We start from the raw sequence: 25,116 nt of genomic DNA, 5'->3' as shown, positions 1-25,116 counted from the left end.
TATAAAGCTGAGGCTCTTGTTTTTGTAATAGATTATTGGGTTATTAGACTATTCTGAGAAGAATATATGATGCTTTTCGTTTTTCATTTAAAAACTATTAAAGAAACAAGGAAAATCTTGACAGCCTTTTTCGCTTTTCCCTGTATGCTAGTAAATTATTTGATGAAGTTGTTTGAAAAATTGAATTGATATGTTATATTTATCACATTCTAAAATTGTTAGGATAAGGAACCATCCCAAACTTTCCATTATGAACTTTTATATGAAGTTTTTTTTTCCAAGTTGTTATATGGTTCAATTGAAAATATTTAATAGACTTAAAGTTTTAGTAGTTTCTTAATTTTGTCATAAGGAGAAGAATTTCATAAGACACATTGTCTTCATTCAAATCCTGCTTTTTAAGAAAATTTGAAGTGCTTTGTGTATATTGTAAATTGTAACATGTATAATATGTTCTGAGAAATAAGAAATTTTTAAACTAACTTTTGTCATATATGAGCCGTGTCATGACAAAACCAACATAATGGGTTTGCGACCAGCATGGATCCAGACCAGCCTGCGCATCCGCGCAGTCTGATCAGGATCCATGCTGTTCGCTATCAGTTTCTCTACTTGTTATAGGGTTTGTAAGCGAACAGCATGGATCCTGATCAGACTGCGCGGATGCGCAGGCTGGTCTGGATCCATGCTGGTCGCAAACCCATTATGTTGGTTTTGTCGTGACGCGGCTCATATATGTTTTATTATTGTAGCATCAAGAAATATAAATGATTGGTGGTTGTCATATTGGGTCTCACATTCACAGAAACCAGGTGAAATTGTATCTAACCATTCCAAGTCAACATTCCTACTTTATCATGATACATATACTGACCTTCAATCTGACATATCAAGGTAAAATCATTTACTATAACCTTAAGTTTATTTATTTACTTCCTTTTTTCGTCCATCTGCAGTATTTCTGTCAGTTGCCTGTTTGTTATTTATTGTCTTTCTGAACTTAAAAGGACATAAGTATATTGACAATTTTATTGTGATTATCGCCTTTCCAAAATATTACATATATTTTGTCAGTTGATTAAATAATGTAAATGTTCAACTTGTTCATAACAACAATCTGTAAAGGAACTGTCTCTCTTACTATTTTGTAAAAATATCTTTAAAAATTTATCTGAAACCTTTTTTAATTAGAAAAAAATCTTGTCAAGATATAGCAAGGTTCTGGGTGTAGGAATTGATATATAAGTATCTAATTAACAAATTATTACAGTGACAAACAACACAATTATAAAACAATATACTGATGGGAAATATAACATACTTGCATATTATAACTGTAACTGAAGTTGTAGTTTTAAAACCTTGATTTTTGATACATATTGTAGTTTCTTCATTCTTTATTAAAGGCCCATTATGCCTCAGAAATGCTATCATTTTTATTTCTCAAAAACTGTTTATTTTTGGTATCTTGTTACAGTTTCCAAAACATACTCATTTGCTATATACATGAACTATCTTTTGCATCTTTAGTTCTGTTTGCAATTTGTACAATTATAGTGAATTAGCATTTTGTATGGAAGTCAAAATACAACTTTGTTTACATTTTGCTACCTTTAACCCATTACTTCATATACACGCCTTTTAACGCCTTTTTCACCCCCCCCCCTTTTTGTTGTCTCAAATGATGAAAAAATGCCTTATTTAGGCCCCAAACACTTGTTTTTGTTTGAGAAATGTTGTTAAAAAAAGTGACCCTTTTTTCGGCGCGGCCCCCCAACCAAAAGATACATCAGGGGGTTGCCAGAAGGGGGATGTGCCCCCTTCTGTTTGGGGGGGGCGGAGTACCCCTCATCGCCAAGAAAATTTTGGACTTGTGAGAGGCTGTAAATGACCCCAGATTGATCATAAGGTAACGTGTAACCAACGCTGAAAGCATTTGACTCTATCTCAATCCATTGAGAAGTTGCAGCACTTTGAAATCAATTTTGATGGAAAAAATCAACGCAAAATAGTGATTTTTGGCAATTTTGAGATGTCCCCTCGTTGCCATGGTAACAGAAAATTTAAGCCTGAGCATGTTGTTGCAAGGAAAATGGTCCAGTCAACATTTGTGCCAAGTTTGATTAGTGTTGAAGCAGTTTTTATAGTACTATAGCAATTTGAACTTGTAACGGGAGACTTTTCAATGAAAACAGCCATTTTTCACAAAATGCTCATGAAGTAATGGGTTAAGACACATAATGGCATGTTCAGCACAATTTTTTTCAGTTGTAAAACATCTTACATGCTGTTATTATTTAATCATGTTTATATTTCTAATGCAAAAAGTTACATATACTTGAATGTATTTTTTTCTCATAACAGTTAGATATTTGCATTTTCTTCCTCTTATTTTTGCAGGATGGTAACAATCAACAACAGTATATATAATATGACTACTGCAGGAGATAACATAGTGTTTTATCTGACAGTATATGGATGTCTAGCTGCAGCAAACTCTATATTTACTTTGTTTAGAGCATTCCTGTTTGCCTATGGTGGAATATGTGCAGCACAGACTATACACAGAAAATTACTGAGTAACATTTTAAAGGTCAGTTTTTGTTAAAAACAGATCTATGTCCTTGAATATCATATTCTCAGTTAAAAATGTTAGTCTTTATTGATTGTAAAAAATTTTCAATTAAATCTTAATGATGTCAAAAATAGAATTTGGGGTACAGAAAGTTGATAAACGTTGTATGCTCATGACAAGTATGGACTGCATATCTCTGATACATAGAAAAAAAGATCTGCTTAGTTTGTTTTGTTTTTATTTTGAAATAATAGAAAGCTAATTTTCAGAGCAACACCTCTCTTGATTTGTGGTTAATCAAAAGGAAAATGATTTGTGCTTAATCTTAAAGTTAATTTAGAAAGAGGTCTAAGCAGTGTTGCATCTAGGCGGCATGATTTGCGCATATTTCATGCAGATTGCGCATTTAAATGAAGTCAATGCGCACCAAGTTGCACATTTGACAATCTTTTCAATTTAATTCTGTTTTATCTTCATTGTATCTTGAACGCTTCAGCCATGTTTGTTTTCACTCGCGGTAATGACTTAAATGCATGCTAAATCACGTGTAGCAGCTGACTAGGTCATCTGGCGTGTATATTGTTGTATTTGTCAATATTTTATGTTTTCTATTCCTTTTCGGTATGTCATATCCACCTGTAAATGTATGTCCCCCACATTTTTATCAAAGCCCTCACATTTTTCAGTTGAGTGGGGGACTATCCCCCATAATTTTGAAATTCTAGGTGCAACCCTGTCTAAGAAGTAAAAACATTATCAAATGTACAAGGGCAATGACTTGAGCTAGCCTGAAGCACTTCCTTTTCATAGAAATTACCTTCTTGGAACCAGTTATGTTAATCCTACCTTCACTTGTAAAAAAAATGCTAAAAGTAGTGAAGTCAGTTACATTTTACATAAACCATTCAAAGTGTCACTTATTGCGACTATACATTTCTTGAATTCTGAATACTACTTGAGTCACACTTGCGTTTTCTCATATCTTTTTTAAGCTAAACAAATATTTTTTAAGAAAGGAATTTCAGATTTTATTGTTATTTTTTCAGGCTCCAGTATCCTTCTTTGATGTAACTCCAATTGGCCGCATCGTGAACAGATTTTCAACTGATGTGTTTTCTATAGATGATTCTCTACCATTTATCATGAATATATTTCTTGCTCAAATCTACGGTATACTTGGGACCATTGTTGTTACTTGCTATGGATTACCTTGGTTTGCAGTGCTTCTTCTTCCATTAGGGTTGTTGTATTATAAGATACAGGTATGTGTTAAGATTATTCTATGATTCTGTAACAGATTTGAAATATTTCAAACTCATATTCTTAAAATACTAAGCTCTTCTAGCCTGTGCATCTGTGAAATCTAGCCAGACTATCTGTCCACTGTTTTATTTCATTATTTTGATATAAAAAAGATATGCATGGAAGCAAATGTCAATGCATGGAAAGCATATTACATAAGAAAATAGTTATGATATGTGAGGAATAACAAACATAATAGAAATAATATAGATGCAAATTTTCTCTATTTTAGCTGGTATGATGCTGTTGATTTTTAGCTCACTTAATAGAAGAACAGGGAGACTGAGAGCTATTGTGCTCACACCAGAAGGGGTGTTGATGTCATAATTGTCACACTATGGTTAAGTTTTTGTGTGCAAGATGTATCTCCAAAACTACTGCAGCAAATAGGCTGAAACTTCATACTCATGTTTTCTGTGATTATCTTACATGATTGGCACAGGTACAATTTCTCTTAAGTAACCTTAGTTGTGCCCCTTTTCTCAGAGAAAAAGCCTAGTGCGCTGTCTTACAAAAAACTCTTGTTATTTGATGAGTACAGTCTTGATATTGAAATGGTAAACAGTTGTTTATGGTTTAACAGTTATACAATTTTAGATATTTGATATACAGTGGAGCCTTGCTTATCTGAACCATTCTAATCCGGAATCCTTTCTTATCCGAACGAAGTGTCCGGTCCCGATTTTATTCGTTCTATTTTCGGAGCCTGTCTACTCCGAATTCCGGACTATTTTTTCAATTTTTGTTATTATTTTACTCTAAAATTTACCTCTCGGATCCGAACAGATTTTGCCAAATGTCACACCTTCATTCAAAATAACAAATAATCGCACATCTTGCAGGTGTAAACATACACAAAACTGATGTGTTATTTCACTTGATTAATGGGTGAAACGTATGATCGGCAAAGCTGTGAAAATTACACTTTGCTTGCCTTGATATCTTCTATAATTTCTTAATTGATTGTTTTTTTCGTCACCTTCAATAAATATTTTGATATAATACAATAAAAATATCTTTTAATCCTTTGTAATGGATTCAATGATACGTTTTTAAGCAATGAAAATAAATAAAAACTGTTAGTGAATTCGGATAGTCGCTGAATCGGATAAGAGTAAACAACAATTGACAAATGCTGGTACGAATATTTAATTATGTCTCCGCCTCCTGTTTTACATCATAGGTTAACTTACACTTGAGGACATAATATTTTTTTGCTTATTTATTTATTTTCATTTCTTTATTTTTGTATTCACATGTATCAGAATGAACGATAAGAGACTGCAAAAATAAAATATCTAAATTGCAATTTCAAATGCATTCCCGTTTTCTTTCCCTAAACTATTTTGCAAATACATGTAACATGAAAAAACATGTAAAAGAACCTTCTAATTCGGAAACCTTTCTAATCCGGAAACCTTTCTAATTCGAACTTTTCTTCTGGTCCGGACGAGTTCGAATTAGACAGGTTCCACTGTATATTAGATATAAGATAAGTTATAGTTTTTGCCTTTAATTACTAAATAATGAGTTGCTTCAATGCTATGTAATATCATTTCAGAATTACTACAGGCATACGTCCCGTGAAATTAAAAGGATCTCAAGTGTAACATTGTCACCTATATACGCTCATTTCTCCGAGACTATTTCTGGTATGACTACAATCAGAGCTATGAGGGAACAAGAAAGGTAGACATATGTAATATTTTCTGCTTCATCTGTTTAGTTTTTGTCCTAAAAAATATGTATTTGAAATGATGTACAATATGTTAATAAGAGCAACTTAGAATCATTTGCCTCTTATGACTTGCTAAAAATCTTTGGCTGCAGAAATGTAAGATTTAGTGCTTTTGTGAGCTGCCAAGAAAGTTGTTTAAAGGTTTGTCATTTACTCTTGTGGTAATTCCAATCAGCATCAATTAAAGCTTGAAAGCTGTTTGAAAAATTTAGTTGGATGTGACATATTGAGGACAGTTATATATGTCATTATGTGTTTTAAAATTAGAATTATAAACATAAATTGGTAGTTCTTTAAACTGTTAACTGCAATAACATTTTGTTACTTTCAAATGAAAGTTACTATTAATCTATTACTTTATGAATCAGTTACATTGAACATCCTATGATTATTTAAAAGGAATTGTTAATTTTCAATTTTGTTCTCTCAATAAATTAATTTTTAGCATTCTTTACACCATAATATATTTCAATCCATTATTACTCCTTAAGATGAAGAACAAATCATATGTGTGTTATATCAAATAGTATACACTATTATAAACTGAAGTTAGTTCATTAAATTATCTGATAAAATTTTTTCCATTTTTAGATTTCAGAAAGAGAATCTTGATAAACTGGACACAAACCAGAGAGCTGTATACTCTGCCCAGGCTGTTGCTAGCTGGTTGTCATTCTATCTTCAGATGTTAGGCGTTGCCATGGTAACAGGAATATCATTTATAGCTGTACTAGAACATCATTTTCAGACTGTCAACCCAGGTAGAGATGAAACTGTATAGATTTATATTATCAATTGTTATATGTTATGAAAGTGTATGCTTCATCATACTTTGAATGCATGAGTTCATGTGTTCAAGTTAATATTTTCTCACTGTATATGTACCACTTAAGGTATTTAAGGTATTAAGACCCTAATGGGCACTATAAGGAACTAAAAAATTGACATCATAGGTCAGATATATACCTTAAAGTACACCTGTATGCACAATTTAAACAAAATTTACCGTACGGAAATCAAGATATGGCCACTTTTCTGAACTCAAGCTAGGATGTTATTAGGGCCTTATTTAGAAATGAGGAACCTTTAAATAATCTGCAATAATATTCTAATGAAAAATATTTTCCCATTAATTTTTGGTAAGAATCAAATAATACCATTCAGCTAAAAATCCACATAAGCAAAATTATGGTTTCTACATAAAATTTATGAAATCTGTATAAAAATATTACCCTACCCCACCTATTTTTTAGCTCACCTGTCACAAAGTGACAGGGTGAGCTTTTGTGATCGCTTTTCGTCCGCCGTCCGGCGTCCGTCCGTCTGTCCGTAAACTTTTGCTTTAAATGACATCTCCTCATAAACCACTGAGCCAATTTCATCCAAACTTCACAGGAATGTTCCTTTGGTGGTCACCTTTAAAAATTGTTCAAAGAATTTAATTCCATGCAGAACTCTGGTTGCCATGGCAACCAAAAGAAAAAACTTTAAATATCTTCTTTTAAAAAACCATAAGAGCTAAGGCTTAGATATTTTGCATGAAACATCTTCTAGTGAGTGTCTACCAAGTTTGTTCAAATAAAAGCCCTGGGGTCAAAATTGTTATCTTATATAATATATTGTTTTGCCCTTGAATGTCAGTCATTTAACTGGAATGTCAGCCAGAAGTCTATTTAGTTGTTGCCTATTGCTTGATTTTTGTATGGTTGACAAAACTTCTGTGTGGTTGCTTGTGTCCTTTATTTAAAGTCACAAATGATCTCAAAATTACAAATAGTGTTCATTCAAAATTCTGGAAATAGCAAGAACAACCCCTTTCTTATAAGTGTCTGTTATTGTTTTATTTAGGGCTGGTTGGACTGGCCATATCTTATGCTTTATCAGTAACCAATCTGTTAAGTGGTGTGGTGAACTCGTTTGCTGAGACTGAAAAACAGATGGTCAGTGTAGAAAGAGCACAGCAGTATATTGATGATGTTCCAAATGAAAGATTAGATGGTTCCCTACTGGTGAGATAGTTAATTTGTTTTAGTTTTAAGTTATTTAAGCTTGATTGTGAAGAAAACTTGCAGCTTATATGCACCACTCTAAATGCTACTTCCTGGAACTTATCTGTACTTGTGTCATTCCATAAGGAAGCATGGAAGGTCTCACTGTATTTATGTTATCTTCTTTTTAGCTCACCTGACAATGAAGTGGTCAAGGTGAGGTATAGTGATGGGGCTATGTCTAGCGTCTATCACTGTGTGTTGTGCATCATTCGTCATCAACATTTGGTTGTTAACTTTCTAGCAGTCACAGTTTGATTAAATCATACCAAACTTTGCCAGAATGTTTGTCTCAATGATATACAGGTCAAGTTCAGATATGGATCATCTCCAGTCAAAAACTAGAACACAGGAGCTAAAAATATCCTGTAAGTTGATCAAGAAGGTTGTTTTGAAGATTGGTTATGGTTAAAAACTGTTTTAACACTCTAGTGGCTACTTTTGTTATCCAAATATCCTGGAAATTGATCAGAAAATTTGTTTTGATGATTTCTATGTTAAGTTTGAATATGGGTCACCTGGGGTCAAAAACTAGGTCACACTGCCCATATATAGATCAACCTTGTTAATACACCAGAGGTCACATTTTTTTACTCAATTGTCATCAAACTTGGTCAGGATGCTGCTTGTCTTAGACATTGCTTGGATGAGGTCAATGGGTCAGGGGAGGGATCTAGGGCCATCTTGGCCCTCTTGTTTTACAAATGCATTCATTTTTGATACACATTTGAAAAAATCTGTAATTCTGACTTATTAATGAAATGTCTAGAAAGAATGAAAATTCAACCAAAACATATACATCCAGGTGTCCATAACTATACTATTGTTAAGATAATGGGCATGTTTCCTAACAGTGATGAGAAATAAAAATCATGTGGTTAGCAGTTATAAACAAGGCACATAATTTTATGAACAGAATAATTCTGTTTTTTTTTTTTTTTTTATTAAATAATTAAAACAGGTATAAAAAGTGATTAATAGCCCTCATGCTTGATTTTCTCACCTTTATTATTAGTTTGACTATGAAAAAAAGGAAAAAGGGAGAGTGATTGGGCATCAGTGTTGGTTTCACCATTTCCAAAAATACTGAAGGAAATAGATTGAAACTTCACACACTTATTCTCAGTGATTATCTTACATGATGGGCACAAGTTCCATGAGTCTGAGTTTAACTTACCTTTTTACAAAGTTAATGCCCCTTTTCTTACTGTAGGGCCCTGATAATAGTCAAGCATGTTGTCTTACAGCTGTTATGCTCAAGTGGACCTTTTTATGTTTCATACACATTTAATTACACAGGTTCAATATTAAAATAAAATTTAAAGTATTATGATTTCTTTGATATTAATTTGCATAAGAATTATTTTAAGTGATAGAATTATTTCAAACTTGTAAATTTACTTGAAATGAATTCCAGTATATTTTACCTGAAACAAGCATAGATTTTTTTTTCATTGACAGGTTTTTCTCTCTTTTTTCAGCCACCACCCTACTGGCCACTGCAGGGTTCAATAGTTTTCCGTCATGTAAAATTAAAGTACAGAAGTAACCTCACAGCTGCACTTGACAAGGTCTCATTTGAAGTGGAACCAGCCGAGAAAGTTGGCATTGTAGGACGGACTGGTTCCGGAAAATCTAGCTTATTTCTAGCCTTGTTTAGAATGGTGGAAATATATAAAGGAAATATATTTGTTGATGGTATAGATCTGATTCACTTGGATTTAAAAGACATAAGGTACCTGCTATATCTATTTTCTGATGATATCATACAAATTTATATGACCTCTGGTGCTATTTATTTAGTATGGTTTTTAAGTGGCTGAAATCTTGCGTGGCTAAATTATAATGGTTGAACAATTGGGTATCCACATAACTATCAGTCTGTGAAAAAATCTGTCTGTCAGAGTGAATAATCAAATTAAACTGCCGTCTTAGTCTTAATGGATCATAAGGAAACAATACACTTTATTTTAAGGGGTCATGGCCTTTGTTTAATATAAGAAAATAACAAAAGAATTGGCCCCTTTCCTAATTTAGACAGCACCTCTGTAATTCTTGTTGACTATCAGGCATCCAAAGGATAACTTGCAGGATTTCAGTGACTGCTCATGTTTGTGAAGTATGTTATACCAAAAAACATGTTATGAAATAAGACAAAGTGATGAAATTTTCATTTGCTGTAAAGTCTTTGGTACAGGTATCTGTTGAAATATCATGATGGTTTATTAACCTTTTTAGGTCAAGGTTAGCTATCATACCTCAGGATCCATTCCTGTTTAGTGGCACAGTACGAGAAAATCTTGACCCTACAGGGATGTATAAGGACAGCGAGTTATGGTCAGTGTTAGAAAAATGTCACCTTAAAGAAGTTGTACAGCGGTTAGGGGGTCTCTGTGGTGATGTTGCAGAAAGGGGCCGTCATTTCTCAGTTGGGCAGCGTCAGCTGGTGTGCCTGGCTCGCGCTTTGTTAACAAAAGCTAAGGTTGGTGCTGTTATATAGTTTGTAGAATCCGTTGTTGTTGTTCTCAGGATTTATTCGCCTTAAAACTACTATATACACAAGATGGATTGACCTTTTTTTAAAAAAATAAAGGTCAAGTTAAAATCATTCTATATGTTTATGTATTTACATTAAAATAGATGATTATTCATTTCATACTACCAAAAATTTCAGATTGTGTAAGATTTGCCTCTTATTTTGCTATAATTTTAAACCATTGCAACATTCAGGGTTTTACATCTTGTCCAAAATTTAGGGGTCCCTGAGTGTCTCACACTTGGTGAAAATGGGGGCCCATTAATGAAAATCAGGTGTCAAAAAATCTTTAAGCTAAATGCCTTTATCAATACTATCTGTTATATGTTATCTGAACTGTAAACACATGTCAGATATTTTTTCTTATTAGTCCCCTACCGGTTTAACCGGAGGGGACTTTAGGTTTACCCTCCGTCCGTCTGTCCGTCTGTCTGTCTGTCCGTCTGTCTGTCCGTCTGTCTGTCTGTCTGTCAGTCTGTCAGTCCGTCAGTCCGTCCGTCCACAAAACTGGATCCCGCGATAACGCAAAAAGTACTGAAAATATTTCTATGAAACTTGATATATGGATAGATGGCAGTATGGAGATTATGCACGTCTTTTTTTTTTCTTCCTATGTTGAAAATTCTGGTTGCTATGGCAACAAATAGTCTGAAAATATGGCAAATTTAACACATAAACTGGATCCAGTGATAACTCAAAAAGTACTGAAAATATTTTTATGAAACTTGAAATATGGGTAGATGGCAGTCTGGAGATTATGCACATTTTTTTCTTTTCTTCCTATGTTGAAAATTCTGGTTGCTATGGCAACAAATAGCCTGAATTTCAAGATTTCTGATTTAAATTTTCAGCTTTTTCACTATAAGTTCTTTATTTCTTACGGTGTTCACTTCAAACTTTAAATATAAGTTTCTGGTCATCAACCACATCATATGTGACAAGGTTCATAACTCTAGCACAAAAAAATATCAGTATTACCTCCCTTGAACTTAGATTTTTTAGGGGAAAAAATGTTGTCTTTTTTAAATAACTTCTTTATTTCCTAATGTATCTACTTCAAACTTCATATATATGTTTCTTATTATCACTCGACATTTTTGAGAAGGTTAAATACTCTAGCAAGACTATTTCCAGAATTATGTCCCCTTGAACTTAGATTTTTTTCGAGAAACTGGTATTTTCACTCCAACTTCTTCATTCCTTATAGGATTTACTTTAAAATCCCACATCGTAATAATATGACAAGGTTGTATAAACATAATTTCCTTACTAAGCATGGAAACTTAACACATTACTGTGATATAGACAAACTTATTTTATTATGATTTGTGGTTGATATTTTCAAATACAGACTTCATCCTCAAATTCATTATAAATGGCAATACACAGGAGTGTATGACAATTAAAGAACTTTTTGAGGGACCGGTAGGGGACTACTGTATTGCCCGCAATACTATCAAATGCTTGTTTTAAATATTTTACCCCAATAAAATAATTTTGCAGGGAAAAAAAATTAATGGCATGCAGTTTTATTCTTAAATATGCCATAATGACTTCATTTTAAGTTGGTTTATTCATAAAATGGGCTAAAAAAACATTGTATAGCATGCAACACATCTGCCCCCCCCCCCCCCCCCCCCCCCCCCCCCCATGCCAGATGAAATTTCAAACTGTTTGAATATTTTTTACTTTTACTAACCGATGCCATCATGCTAAACATTCATGCTGCAGTATGACGTTTTGCTACCAAAACAATAAATGATAACAGAACATGTGACCCCATACTTGCAGTAGATTCTCCAATTATACTAAATCCTAGAAAGTAATTCTATTAAATTGGTACTTATTTTCCTCCCTTTATCACTTCAAATGTAAGGCAGTACATCATTTCTGACCTTAACAGCTTTCAGAAAGCTTTCTGCTTACCCAAGGTTGCAGTTTTATAAATTGTTTTTATATTTGACACAGAAAATTGTGCCATGGAAAACGCTGGAAAACCCCTGTGCTGGCTACTAGTTTTATACCTGCTTATGTTGTAAAATGTTGAATTTTTAATTGAAGTGCATTGTAAATTGACATGAAAATCCTCACATTGAGTGGCCAGCAGATAAAGTTTGATCATACTGCATTTAGTAAACTTAAATGTTTTATTTTATTTTTAGACAATGATGGCCAATGGGAGCTTATATGTATCTAGTTTAGATAAATTTGATCCACCAATTTAAGATGCAGCTTTATAAGAAAAATAGAAATAATTTTACACAACTTCTCATGAATCTAAAGCTGCTAGAATTGAAATTGCAATACCTTTAGAAAGACTTTTTATCAAGAAAAAGAGGTGAATCATTCATCACCAAATATTGTCTTCAGCATCCCATATACTAGTATGTGGTTTTTGTCAGTTGCCTGTCTGTGCAAGAAAAGAGGGGCACTTAAAAATCTCCACTGACCTCCATTGGCCTGAAATCATAAAATTTAAAAATCTTTCATAAATCAACTGGTGCACTTAAATGGTACCAGTATGCAACAGATAATGTATGTATATAGCCAGTATCAAATTAATAATCAATTTTTTATGTGACTTTTTAGCGGATTTTAGTGAAAAGTATTGTAGCCCTTATTTTGGGGTTAGTTTTCACAAAACAATTTGTTATTCCAGGGAAATGGAGTTAGAGAATGATATGAAATTTTGTACACATAATATTGGACCAGACCTACATCCACTTATACAAAATCTTGAAGAACTATTTTCAGTCCCTTTATGTCAAAAAGCGCAGTGGAGTCCCTTTAGGTCTTTGAATTTTAAAGTGTAAATTTAACCCTAAGCAGTATACAGTATAATTAACATGTTCACTGTCAAGTAGAAATTTTATTTTGATATTTTCGATTTTCTCAGAATTCCATGTATTGAGGGTTGACTGCAAAACTGTTGTTAGTCCTTCTTTATTTCATTTTAGTTACTGCAGTTTTGCAGCAACCCTTGTATACATATTAACAAATTTTCCATAGGCTTTAACCTCTATAAGACACCCCTGTTAGTTCTTTAATCAATGTGGATTATATACCATAATCATTCTTTTATCATTTGTCTCCATGTTGATATTGGACACAAAAGCTCTGCTTGCCCTTTTACGTCATATAATAAATGGACTTTAACAGCATTCATTGTGTGCCATTAAGTACTAGTACATGTTTTGGTTATTAACTGTAAAGAATTCTAGGCTGTGATTAGCCTACATATTTACTGCAGATGTGAACTATGTGAACTTTGTGCATATATTGTCCTATCTGCAGAGTTGATTATGGTTTTTAGATTAATCTTTATCTCTTTGTCAGTAGATAGGCAAATTGCTTGTGGGCAATAGGTATGTTATTATCCAACTTCTGTGTTGATGCTTCTATGTAAAATAAGGACTCTGTTTTTAGAGAACTACAAAACATGAAAATGAAACTTTAAAAATGACAGTCACACAGTTATGGTATATTTATTTAGATATAAATTTTGTTACAGATTATAAATATTTGACTGTTTCTACTTATTATAATTATAGAGATGATTTCAAACAATGATAATTTTATGTGATACCACCACTCATTGCTTTTGTCCTTTTAACTCATTTGCTCTGAAGGAATATGTTCCTTTAATATAAAGTGCACTTTAAGATAAGAGATGCCCCACTTTTTGTTTTATAATGTACGGTTTACTCTCCTCAACAACTTGCCTTCAAATATAATACTTTTATGAGTATTGTTTGTTTTAAACAATACATCCTTGCTGATAAAGCTGAAATTGTGAATGATGCAACCTTGAACAAATATATGATATGAAATCTGCAATAATTTTACAAAGTGTCCTTGTTGTCATACTGTTTTCTATCAAATGCTTGTACATGTATTAGGAAAAAAAAGGTTAATGGATTTATTACAGAGTAAACAAACAATGCCATGTGATAAAAAACATTACATGATATCTATACTTTTATTATTGTAACTACCAGTATTTGTTGTTCACTCAAGACTGATAATTGAAATCAAGGTTTGTCTAAATCATTTATCGTTTCCATTGTGTTACATTCATTGCAACAAAATTGACCTGTAAGTATTTTTTGTACATCTCAAGGGCCTGGACATGATTCAGTAGAGCATTGTCATTATTATATGAGCTGCGTCACGTCAAAACCAACATAATGGGTTTGCGACCAGCATGGATCAAGACCAGCCTGCGCGTCCCCGCAGTCTGATCAGGATCCATGCTGTTCGCTAACAAAAACTATTACAAGTAGAGAAACTGATAGCAAACAGCATGGATCCTGATCAGACTGCGCAAATGCGCAGGCTGGTCTGGATCCATGCTGGTGGCAAAGCCATTTTGTTGGTTTTGTTGTGACACAGCTCATATATTATAATGTCCTCTAATCTCTGATATAATATTGATTCTCACAGGGATAATTCTGGGCTAAATCTTTCATGTATCAAAAAATAAAGGGATAACAGTTGGGTATCCACTTACTGTATAAGTTTCAAAGTTAAATACACAGAAATGTTTGCAATTTGGGTATGTTTTAAAGTTCTAACATGCAGATGTTTGCAATTGGTATATGTTTTAGAGTTCATGACATTGAAATATTTGCAAGTTTGTATATGTTTTAAAGTTCATGACATGGAAATGTTTGCAATTTTCTCTAGTTTATAAAAATCACAAGAAAATAAAAGCCAGCAAATATTTCATCATTTCAGGTCTTAATTTGACCATTTAAACTTTACATGAAAAAATACTCTAGTCCAGATACTTTGTCTTCCAACAAATGGATATTTGAGACAGACATATACTTATCATTTAATCTTGACAAAATTAATCATTTATATAACTGACAGACATCACCAGTGTTAGTCAAATACCGGGTTTCCAGCCACTTGAATAGTACTTGTAGTGCAACATGTAATTTACTAAGAGGATAAAAAGAGAAAAACAAGTATTTCAAACAAATAATTGCTGTTAACTGCCAGTTTTAAGATGATTGTGGACCTATTGTGAAAGTTTGTTCAGCCAAATTATAAAGAACTGTTATATTACATACATGTCAGATCTATCGTGTGCAAGCAGTTATTACAATATAAATATGAATACATTCTTGGAACAAGTGATTTTCAGTCAGTAGATTTTATGTAGAGCAGGATTCTTAGTTCATACACCTTTCCACAAGTAAAATGTCTGAAAACTTTTGTGTCATTATATTTTAATGATATTATATTGCAAATTGTGTCTTTCCAAAATTGTTTTACTCATGTCCTATGGTCACTTTGGGGCTTTCAATTAGATGATCTGTTTCACATGGCAGATGCAATTAATTCAAGATTCTTGCTCATTAACAGTGAATTTTACCATTTTTTGATTGGTAAAACACAGGATACAGTTAGATTTTTCGTGTCAGACAATATTATCTACTTTTAATATCAGTGCTTGAAAGATCTGTCTTACACCCCTTGTTTAAGACAAGTTATGTGCATCCTTTGCCCCTTTTATTGTTTTCTTAGAATGAAGTCATTATGCTGTTATGAATGAATTTGTAATTTCCTTTGCTCTGTAAAAATAAGGTGCTGAAAGAAGATATAAGTTTTTCGTAATATATCTTTCCACATTATGACTATGAGTAATCTGGGAAAAAAAAGAATAAAATGCTGGCTGTTGTCAAGGATATGAATGTCTAGCTCTAGGGTAACTTGTTACTGCCATAAGCAATTACCCTCAAGCTAGATATTTTGTTCTGCACCGGCAGTCAGTGTAAGATCCTTATAATGTTGTAATGTCACTTTGAATTTACATAATTCTTGAAAATAACGTGAACACTTTTTAGCTCACCTGTCACAAAGTGACAGGGTGAGCTTTTGTGATCGCTTTTCGTCCGTCGTCCGTCGTCCGTCCGTCGTCCGTAAACTTTTACTTTAAATGACATCTCCTCATAAACCACTAGGCCAATTTCATCCAAACTTCACAGGAATGTTCCTTTGGTGGTCACCTTTAAAAATTGTTCAAAGAATTTAATTCCATGCAGAACTCTGGTTGCCATGGCAACCGAAAGAAAAAACTTTAAATATCTTCTTTTAAAAAACCCTAAGAGCTAGAGCTTAGATATTTGGCATGAAACATCTTCTAGTAAGAGTCTACCAAGTTTGTTCAAATAAAAGCCCTGGGGTCAAAATTGGCCCCGCCCCAGGGGGTCATTGATTTTCCCTATATGCATATAGTAAAAACTTACAAAATCTTCTTTTAAAGAACCCAAAGAGCTAGAGCTAAGATATTTAGCTTGAAACATGTTCTAATGAATGTCTACCAAGTTTGTTCAAATAAAAGCCCTGGGGTCAAAATTGGCCTCGCCCCAGGGGGTCATTGATTTTCCCTATATGCATAAAGTAAAAACTTACAAAATCTTCTTTTAAAGAACCCTAAGAGCTAGAGCTAAGATATTAAGCATGAAACATCTTCTAGTTAGTGTCTACCAAGTTTGTTCAAATTAAAGGCCTGGGGTCAAAATTGGCCCTGCCCCGGGGGTCATTGATTTTCCCTATATGCATATAATAAAAACTTAAAAAATCTTCTTTTAAAGAACCATAAGAGCTAGAGCTTAGATATTTGGCATGAAACATCTTCTAGTGAATGTCTACCAAGTTTGTTCAAATAAAAGCCCTGGGGTCAAAATTGACCCCGCCCCAGGGGGTCATAGATTTTCCCTATATGCATATAATAAAAACTTAAAAAATTTTCTTTTAAAAAACCCAAAGAGCTAGAGCTAAGATATTAAGCATGAAACATCTTCTAGTGAGTGTCTACCAAGTTTGTTCAAATTAAAGCCCTGGGGTCAAAATTGGCCTCGCCCCGGGGGTCATTGATTTTCCCTATATGCATATGGTAAAAACTTAAAAAATCTTCTTTTAAAGAACTATAAGAGCTAGAGCTTAGTTATTTGGCATGAAACATCTTCTAGTGAATGTCTACCAAGTTTGTTCAAATAAAAGCCCTGGGGTCAAAATTGACCCTGCCCCAGGGGGGTCATAGATTTTCCCTATATGCATATAGTAAAAACTTAAAAAATCTTCTTTTAAAGAACCCAAAGAGCTAGAGCTAAGATATTTAGCATGAAACATCTTCTGATGAGTGTCTACCAAGTTTGTTCAGATAAAAGCTCTGGGGTCAAAATTCGCCCCGCCCCAGGGGGTCATTGATTTTCCCTATATGCATATAGTAAAAACTTAAAAAATCTTCTTTTAAAGAACTCAAAGAGCTAGAGCTGAGATATTTAGCATGAAACATGTTCTAATGGGTGTTTACCAAGTATGTTCAAATAAAAGCCCTAGGGTCAAAACTGGCCCCGCCTGGGGGGTTGGGGGGGGTCATTGATTTTCCTTATATGTGTATAGCAAAAACTTAAAAATCTTTTTTGGAAAAACCCAAATAGCTAGAGTTTAGATATTAAGCATGAAACATCTTTAAGTAAATATCTACAAAGTTTGTTAAAATAAACGCCCTGGGGTCAAAACTGGCCCTGCCCCAGGGGTGACATTGTTTTTAACTATATGTGTATAGTAAAAACTTTAAAAATCTTCTTTTAAAAAAGCCAATGAGCTAGAACTTAGATGTTTAGCATGAAACATCTTCTTATGGGTGTCTACCAAGTCTGTTCAAATAAACAAATAAAAGCCCTTGGGTAAAAATTGGCCCCGGGGGTGGGGGGGTCTATATACAGGTGAGCGACCTCAGGGCCATCATGGCCCTCTTGTTTATGATTTTAAATTCTTAAATTTTATCAGTTAAAATCAGCAGCTAAAATATTATTATTTCAGATATTATGTATAGATGAGGCAACAGCAAGTGTGGATTTGGAGACCGACATGCTAATACAGCAAACCATTCGCTCGGAGTTTGTTGATAGTACAGTTCTTACAATAGCGCATAGAATAAACACTATAATGAACAGTGACAGAGTTCTGGTAATGAATGATGGGAAAGTGGCAGAATTTGCTCCTCCAGGGCGCTTGCTACAGACTCAAGATACATTATTCTATAAACTAGTCCATGGTCATTAGATTTGATTATTGTTTTACATATTGTTGTTTTGATACACCATGCTTGTAGCAGAATGTGTCAACCTTTTTATTGTGCGTAAAACCGTCAATCTTCAGTACTGTTTTAAAACCATGTTAAGAAAAACCATTATTGTAATGATGATTTTTAGTTCAACAGAACCTAAGGTTAAGGATGAGCTATTAAAATAGTCAAGGCGATGCTACATGTTTTTTGCCTGTTTGTTGTCCATAGTGCTTTTAGGTCTCATCTAAAATAATTTTGGCGAGTCATTTTAAGGGCATATTGAACCTCAATTAGAAGTAAGCTTCCAACATTTATGTAAAAAATTTATTATTGGTGGAAAACCTAAGTCTGTGACACTTCCTGATAGTGCTACTAAGTATTTTGAATAATATTAGATAAATATTTTGGGGAGTGATTCAAGGCAACCATTGCTCTCTTATTGGTCAAGTAATTTTGTTAGATAGTAAATTAACCATGAAATACTGTTGTCTTGGTTATTGTCTCATGATAAGATTTACAAAATTTTACCTGCCTGTAAAACATAGCAGCTATAAGATGTGATCTTAAATCTATACTTTTTTAGCATTACATAATTATTTGACTTACTGTCACTTACATATTTATGAACAAGCTTTTTATGTGTTTTTTTTTTGTTGTTGTTTAAATTTGCAAACAGTGTGTATTATACATTTTATTGTGATAATAGTTGTAACCGCTTAAAACCATTTTTATATTTATTCTATTTGTTTATCTATTTCACACAGTAAGTGCACAAACATAATATTAATGGATTTGTTAAAAAGAAATACAGAACTCAAATAATGGTTAACTAAAGTGCACATGTTATGTGATTATGTAAAACTGAAATAATGGTTTGGAAAAAAAATGTGGTTTCAACTTTACCTATGCAAAAAGTGTGTTTTTTTCTATCCAAGTTAAAGGTTCATTTTATGAACAATTCATTAAATTAATTTAATTGAAAATAAGAATTGTTTATATTTCAGAGATGTACATGCCATAATTTGGAGAAATATTTTATTGTTCTAATGGCATATCTGCATAGATTTTTCAGTATCAAATGTTGTGTATCCATGAAGTCAAAGCTGAGTCAGCCACTGTGCCAAAAGTCCAAATTGAGAATTATTAAAGTCTCTTAATCATTTTATATATAAACAGCACACATTTATAATCAAGACAGTATACATGACATGGTTGTCTCTAAAATTGTGCTTAATTCAATAACTGTTTGTTTGTTTGTTTGTTTCATTTTACGCCTTTTTCCAACAGTATTTCAGTCATATAGGCGGGTTGTTTCCTATCCATCATTCCTGGAGAGTTACACCAGTAATTTAATAATTAGTTTGCCTGTTCGAAGAAAAGGGAAAGCTATTGTACGCACCAAGGTATTGGCATTGCACTTTGGGTAAGTTTTTGCAAGCAAATTGGTATCTCAAAAGTATTGAAGGGAATGGGTTGAAACTTCATACACTTTTTGAGAGCATAATCAAATGTCACTGTCCAAGGTCCAGAACCCTAACATGGATTTTGACATAATTATGGCTCTTTTTGAACTTATAAAAATCTACATTATCTAGGTTCTTGCTTTACTATCAAGCACTGAGAATAGTCGAGCACTCAGTCCTACCAACAACTCTTGCTCTATTTACAAGTATATATACCACTAGTATGTTAACCATGTGAACAACACCCAGTGTTGATTAATTTTATGGTTTAAATTAACTGTATTATATCACTTTATTTCACACACACTTGTTTAGAATAAGTGTTTCACAATAAATTGATTGTTCAGCTATTATATGGAAGGTTGGTTGTTCCAATCTGGTGACTTCAATGAGAATTCCTACACAAATTAAGCTAAAAACTACCCATATGACTTTGACAGTTTCTGTGTTACTGCTGTGTATTACCTCTGCCCCTCATGTTCTATTTTACCTTAATCAAAAATTAACATTATAAGTGTAAGGTTTTTAGCTCGACTTTTCGAAGAATATGAGAGCTATTGTAGTCGGCGTCAGCGTCTGCGTCGGCGTCTGTGTTGGTTAAAGTTTTTTGTAAAGTCAAATATCTCAATTATTACTTGAGATATTCAATTGAAACTTACAATACTTATTTATAGTTACAAGGTACATCAGATTGACAAGTTGGATAACTCTGCCTACAATATTGACAGAATTATGCCCCTTTTTAACTTAGAAATTTTAGTTAAAGTTTTTTGTAAAGTCAAATATCTCAATTATTGCTTGAGATATTCAATTGAAACTTACAATACTTATTTATAGTAACAAGGTACATCAAATTGACAAGTTGGATAACTCTGCCTACAATATTGACAGAATATTATGCCCCTTTGGAACTTAGAAATTTTGGTTAAAGTTTTTTTGTAAAGTCAGATATCTCAATTATTGCTTGAGATATTCAATTGAAATTTAAAATACTTTTTTATAGTAACCATGTACATCAGTTTGCAAAATTGTTTAACTCTGCCTGCAATATTTGCAGTATTTATTTACCCCTTTGAAACTTAGAAATTTTGGTTAAAGGTCTTCAAAGATATTTACTTGAAACTTTGCACATGCACTTAGGGTCATAATAGGAGGGTCATAATTGTATGTCACTGACCAAGTTCCATAACTCTATCTTGTATTAAGCCTAATTCATATCCCCTTTTCTACTTAATCTCTTAGTTAATGTTTACATGCAAGTTTTACATATCTCAATAACTATTAAAGATATTTATTTAAAACTTCACATATGCATTTAGGGTCATAATTGTAGGTCACTGACAAAGATCTATAATTCTATCTTGCATTTAGGCTGATTTTTCTCCCCTTTTTCAACTTAGAAATTCATGGTAAAGTTTTGCTTGTAAGCTGTTATCTCAATAACTACTGAAGGGTTTGTGCCTTTTTTGGGACAATTTTATGCATTCATAATAATAAAGCAGTGATTTACTTGATAAAACATCTTAATAACAAGCCTTTGTACCTTTTCTATCAAATTTATGTATTCATAGGTAATTAGTATTATTATACTCAATAAAACACCCTTGTGACATTACCTTCCGAATAGTCAAGTCAATACTGTATAATTAGACTCTCTCTAAGGCCTATAACATGAATTTATAAAAAAAAATTAGCCCTTTTGTGAACTTAAAAATTTAACATTATCAAGGCTCTTTTACTATCAAGCACTTAGAATAGTCGAGCGTGCTGTCCTACAGACAGCTCTTGTTTTTTAACTATTGCATAACCAGCCTATTGTCAGTTTATTGATATACTATCACCAGTTATTTCAGTATAATACCAAATATAGTAATTATTATATAACATGAAAGTGGCATCTTACAAATATTATACTAAAATCAAAGATATATTGAATAATGTTGAATAAATTATTTTGAAAAAGAATACTCTAGTAAGTGAACTTTATCAGGTTCAGTTAATTGCTGGACCACTGACAAAATAATGACAGTATCTAACAACACAAACAGCTGGAAATAATCTTTCCATAAGCTTACAGTAAAAGATTTTTTAACAAAACTCTGTGAAATTAGTGTACGTTCAGTGGTGTCAGATCCCCTAATAATCTAAACACCAAAAGGTAAAATATTGTCAATTTGTTAACATGATTTATGTCAATTAGATTTCAGATGTTTTGTCTATACTTTATAGCTATTAATCTGAAATCAATCTCGAAATACACCAACTGTGGGCTGGTTTGTCCAAAGTCCATAAAAGTTGTAGTGGATGTGTAATTAAATATCATCTGTTTCATGTTAACCCCTTTAAAATCATCACAGGAAGTCCAAATCTCAGATTTATTATTGCTGAAAGTTTCCTAATGTCAAAATTTTATTCGCATGAAAATTGTGTACATTGTCCTTGTAAACAAGTGTAATTCCATCAGTGTTGCATTTGATTACCAATATAATGTTTTCAGTTTCTTTACATATGATGCCAATTTGTTATTCTGTTATCCCCAGTTCACATCTATTTTATGGTCAATACTAGATCTGATTATTTCTCTTTAGTCATTAGAGATAGCCACAAACTTAAATGTAATAAGACACAACCTTGATGTAAAATTTCTAATTTCTTCAGTACTTGTAATAAGAGTAATCTGACAAAATGACAAGCCTGTTTAATCTGTTTGTTTATATTTCCCAATGTTCAGTTAATTTCTATGATATTTTTACATTTTCTGTTTATTTTCATCTGTTGATAGTCAACCTATAAATGAACCTTTTTAGATTCTATAGTTTTATGTTATCACTATTAATATCTCCTGTTGTGAAAATCTTGGGGTCATGACATGAATTACTTCCTCTGGAAATCCAACAAGGAGTTGTTGTTTTTTGGGGTTTTTTTGCAATGTTTTTTTTGTGATTTTGTTTTAAGTGCATGCCTTTTGTTGTCATGAACTTTTTTTGATGGTTATTTAGCCATTGTTATGTCAGAAACTCAGAATAATCTTTTACTTCATAACAGAGAGGATACATTAGCAATGATTTTTGTTCATTTTTAACATCACTTACACTGTTTGACATTAAGTTTCATTCATTGATTAATATTTTAGATATTTGGTAAACATGTAGCAGGAATGAATCTGCACTTTGCTGGGTTCAGGGTCTTTCAAATATAAATGACTCAGAAGTTTTTAAGGTCACTTCCGTCAATATCAAGGTCAATGAAGACAGTTTAATGTATGTTATCAGTACAATGTATCTTAGATATTTGTTAGTAAGTAAGTACATCACACTGACCTCTACATTGCTGAGGGGTTTGTGTTTGATTGGATTAATGAGAATGTTGAAATGGTAAAAAATGTTAAATTCTTTTAAATTGTTTGTCAATGTCAAAACATAATGAAACATTCAGTGGTGTTACCAATATTCTTGATTTATGTAAAAGGGACTGTGAGATATTTCTCAAAGATTTTTTTGTCAGACTTTATTTATTTAGAATTTGGACTTTTTAATTTAGTGTACATACTAAAAGCATAATGCAAGTACTTTGTACTAAATTGAATGTTTGCAGTTTTACTAATAAGCTTTCTTGAATTGATTTTGTAAAATAACATTATACTGTTTTTATGCAAAACTGGTTGTTGTGAAGCCCAGTTTGTCCAAATGTTTTTTATCAATGTATTTTTTTTTTGCTTTTTTATTTTTCCACTTTATTTCAATTGTTAATCAGGAATATCATTCAATCCTATAATAATTATGCTTTTTACATGTATATGCATGTTTGAAAAAAAGTTGGTTGTTTTATGTATCCTGGTGGGCCATGTCCAGATTTGTCTTATACATGCATGGATGGATTTAGTATTTTATAATACAAATGTTGACCACCATGAGATGTAGTGTCATGCTCATCATACATGTCAAGGTCACACTTCCAGGTCAAAGGTAATTGCTTGTCTAGAACAGAAATCTACATGCATTGAAGAATTTGATATAACTTTGCATGTAAGCCGGAGTGTCGCACCAATATTCAGGTGTCAGTCTTCAAGGTCAAACTTAGATTTCAAATATATGAAAATATAAAAATGTTTGTACTGTCAATGTAATTGTCTTGATTTGATGGATTGTATTAAAATGACTGTGATGTACCTGCATAATCCAGGACAATATATGCAAGGTCAAGGTCACCAGAGATGATGAAATGTTAATATTTAACCCTGAACATATCTTCCACACGAATGGATTTTAAGTATGACTTGATACAAATGCTCACCACTATAGCACCTATTGTCTGAGCATACCTCATGTCTCTAGGTCAAAGGTCAAGGTCATAGGAAAATGCTTGTCTGGAAAATAAACTTCTACATGCATTGAGGGATTTTGATGTAACATGGCACAAATGTTCAGAATTTGAGCTGGAATGTCGCACACAAAATCCATGCCCCTATGTATCCGACACAAATATGAAAATGAATGTATGGACAATACAAAAGTCATGAATTGAGGAATTATATCAAAAATGTATTCAGTCATGGGACAAAATCTTACTTAATGTGTGTGAGATCAAGCTCACCAGAGACACAATGAAATGTCAAGATTTTATTGTGAGCATATTTATTGTAGGCATGATTGGATTACTTGAATTATCACCAACATTAGAAATAGTGGTGAACCCATGAAGTAGGTCGATTGGTCAAGGACATAGTAAGTGGTGAGGAAAATATATGCATTGGGAGATTGTTATATAACTTGGCATAAATGTTCAATATTGTAAGTTGAAGTGTTGTGTGCAAAAAATTATTAAATGAGGGATTTTAATAAAAATGTTTATTATGAGACTGAGCCTTTTTTTGATGGGCACATTTTGTGACTATTGCACTTTTGTTCTTTTTTGTTGTCATTATATTTTAAAACCTTGTTACAATCATTAACTTGTTTTTATTAAGTCATGCTATATTTCAATACTTTTTGTAGCATACAATTAGATATATTTTATTGCATGCTTTTTATTTGTTTATTTTTTGACCTCCTTTCTCTGTGATAATAGCTTGGGTTGTGCAATAAAATGACTCCAGCAAGATGTGTTTATTTTGTTTACCTTCTACTTAGCCAACCCAAAGTTTGGTTGATGCTCTATAAGTTTCTGTAAGTGCTTACAAATGTGATTAATTGCTAAACATCTGATCAGGGTCGTTCATAGATATACGATGTTTAAATGACCATGGTCTGGATAATTGTCATAAAATACAATCAAGAACAAATACAAACTATAATTGATATGTTGCCTTGATAACGTGAATATAAGAGGAAATATGTTGAATTCTTATTATAGAGTTCGGTGAAAAAGT

General features: G+C 32.6%; 1 protein-coding gene across 2 annotated transcripts in view; it reads left to right on the top strand.

Moving 5' to 3' along the window:
• The window catches only part of LOC132723795 (ATP-binding cassette sub-family C member 10-like), a 43,921-nt gene extending 19,075 nt beyond the window's left edge, over positions 1-24,846 (top strand). For both annotated transcript variants that reach the window (XM_060708581.1, XM_060708580.1), the window contains exons 12-20: positions 753-894; positions 2,401-2,593; positions 3,622-3,837; positions 5,439-5,566; positions 6,207-6,376; positions 7,464-7,624; positions 9,145-9,398; positions 9,902-10,145; positions 18,039-24,846. In XM_060708581.1, coding sequence (XP_060564564.1) covers positions 753-894; positions 2,401-2,593; positions 3,622-3,837; positions 5,439-5,566; positions 6,207-6,376; positions 7,464-7,624; positions 9,145-9,398; positions 9,902-10,145; positions 18,039-18,281 — 1,751 coding nt within the window. In that variant the 3' untranslated portion in view covers positions 18,282-24,846. The remainder of the gene's footprint in view (positions 1-752; positions 895-2,400; positions 2,594-3,621; positions 3,838-5,438; positions 5,567-6,206; positions 6,377-7,463; positions 7,625-9,144; positions 9,399-9,901; positions 10,146-18,038) is intronic.
• The last annotated feature ends 270 nt before the right edge of the window (positions 24,847-25,116 follow it).

This window comes from Ruditapes philippinarum, unplaced genomic scaffold (assembly GCF_026571515.1).
Source record: "Ruditapes philippinarum isolate M1 unplaced genomic scaffold, ASM2657151v2 ctg2595_1_1_1_1, whole genome shotgun sequence".
Classification (NCBI taxonomy): Eukaryota; Metazoa; Mollusca; class Bivalvia; order Venerida; family Veneridae; genus Ruditapes; species Ruditapes philippinarum.
This window is presented reverse-complemented; position numbering and strand designations above follow the sequence as displayed.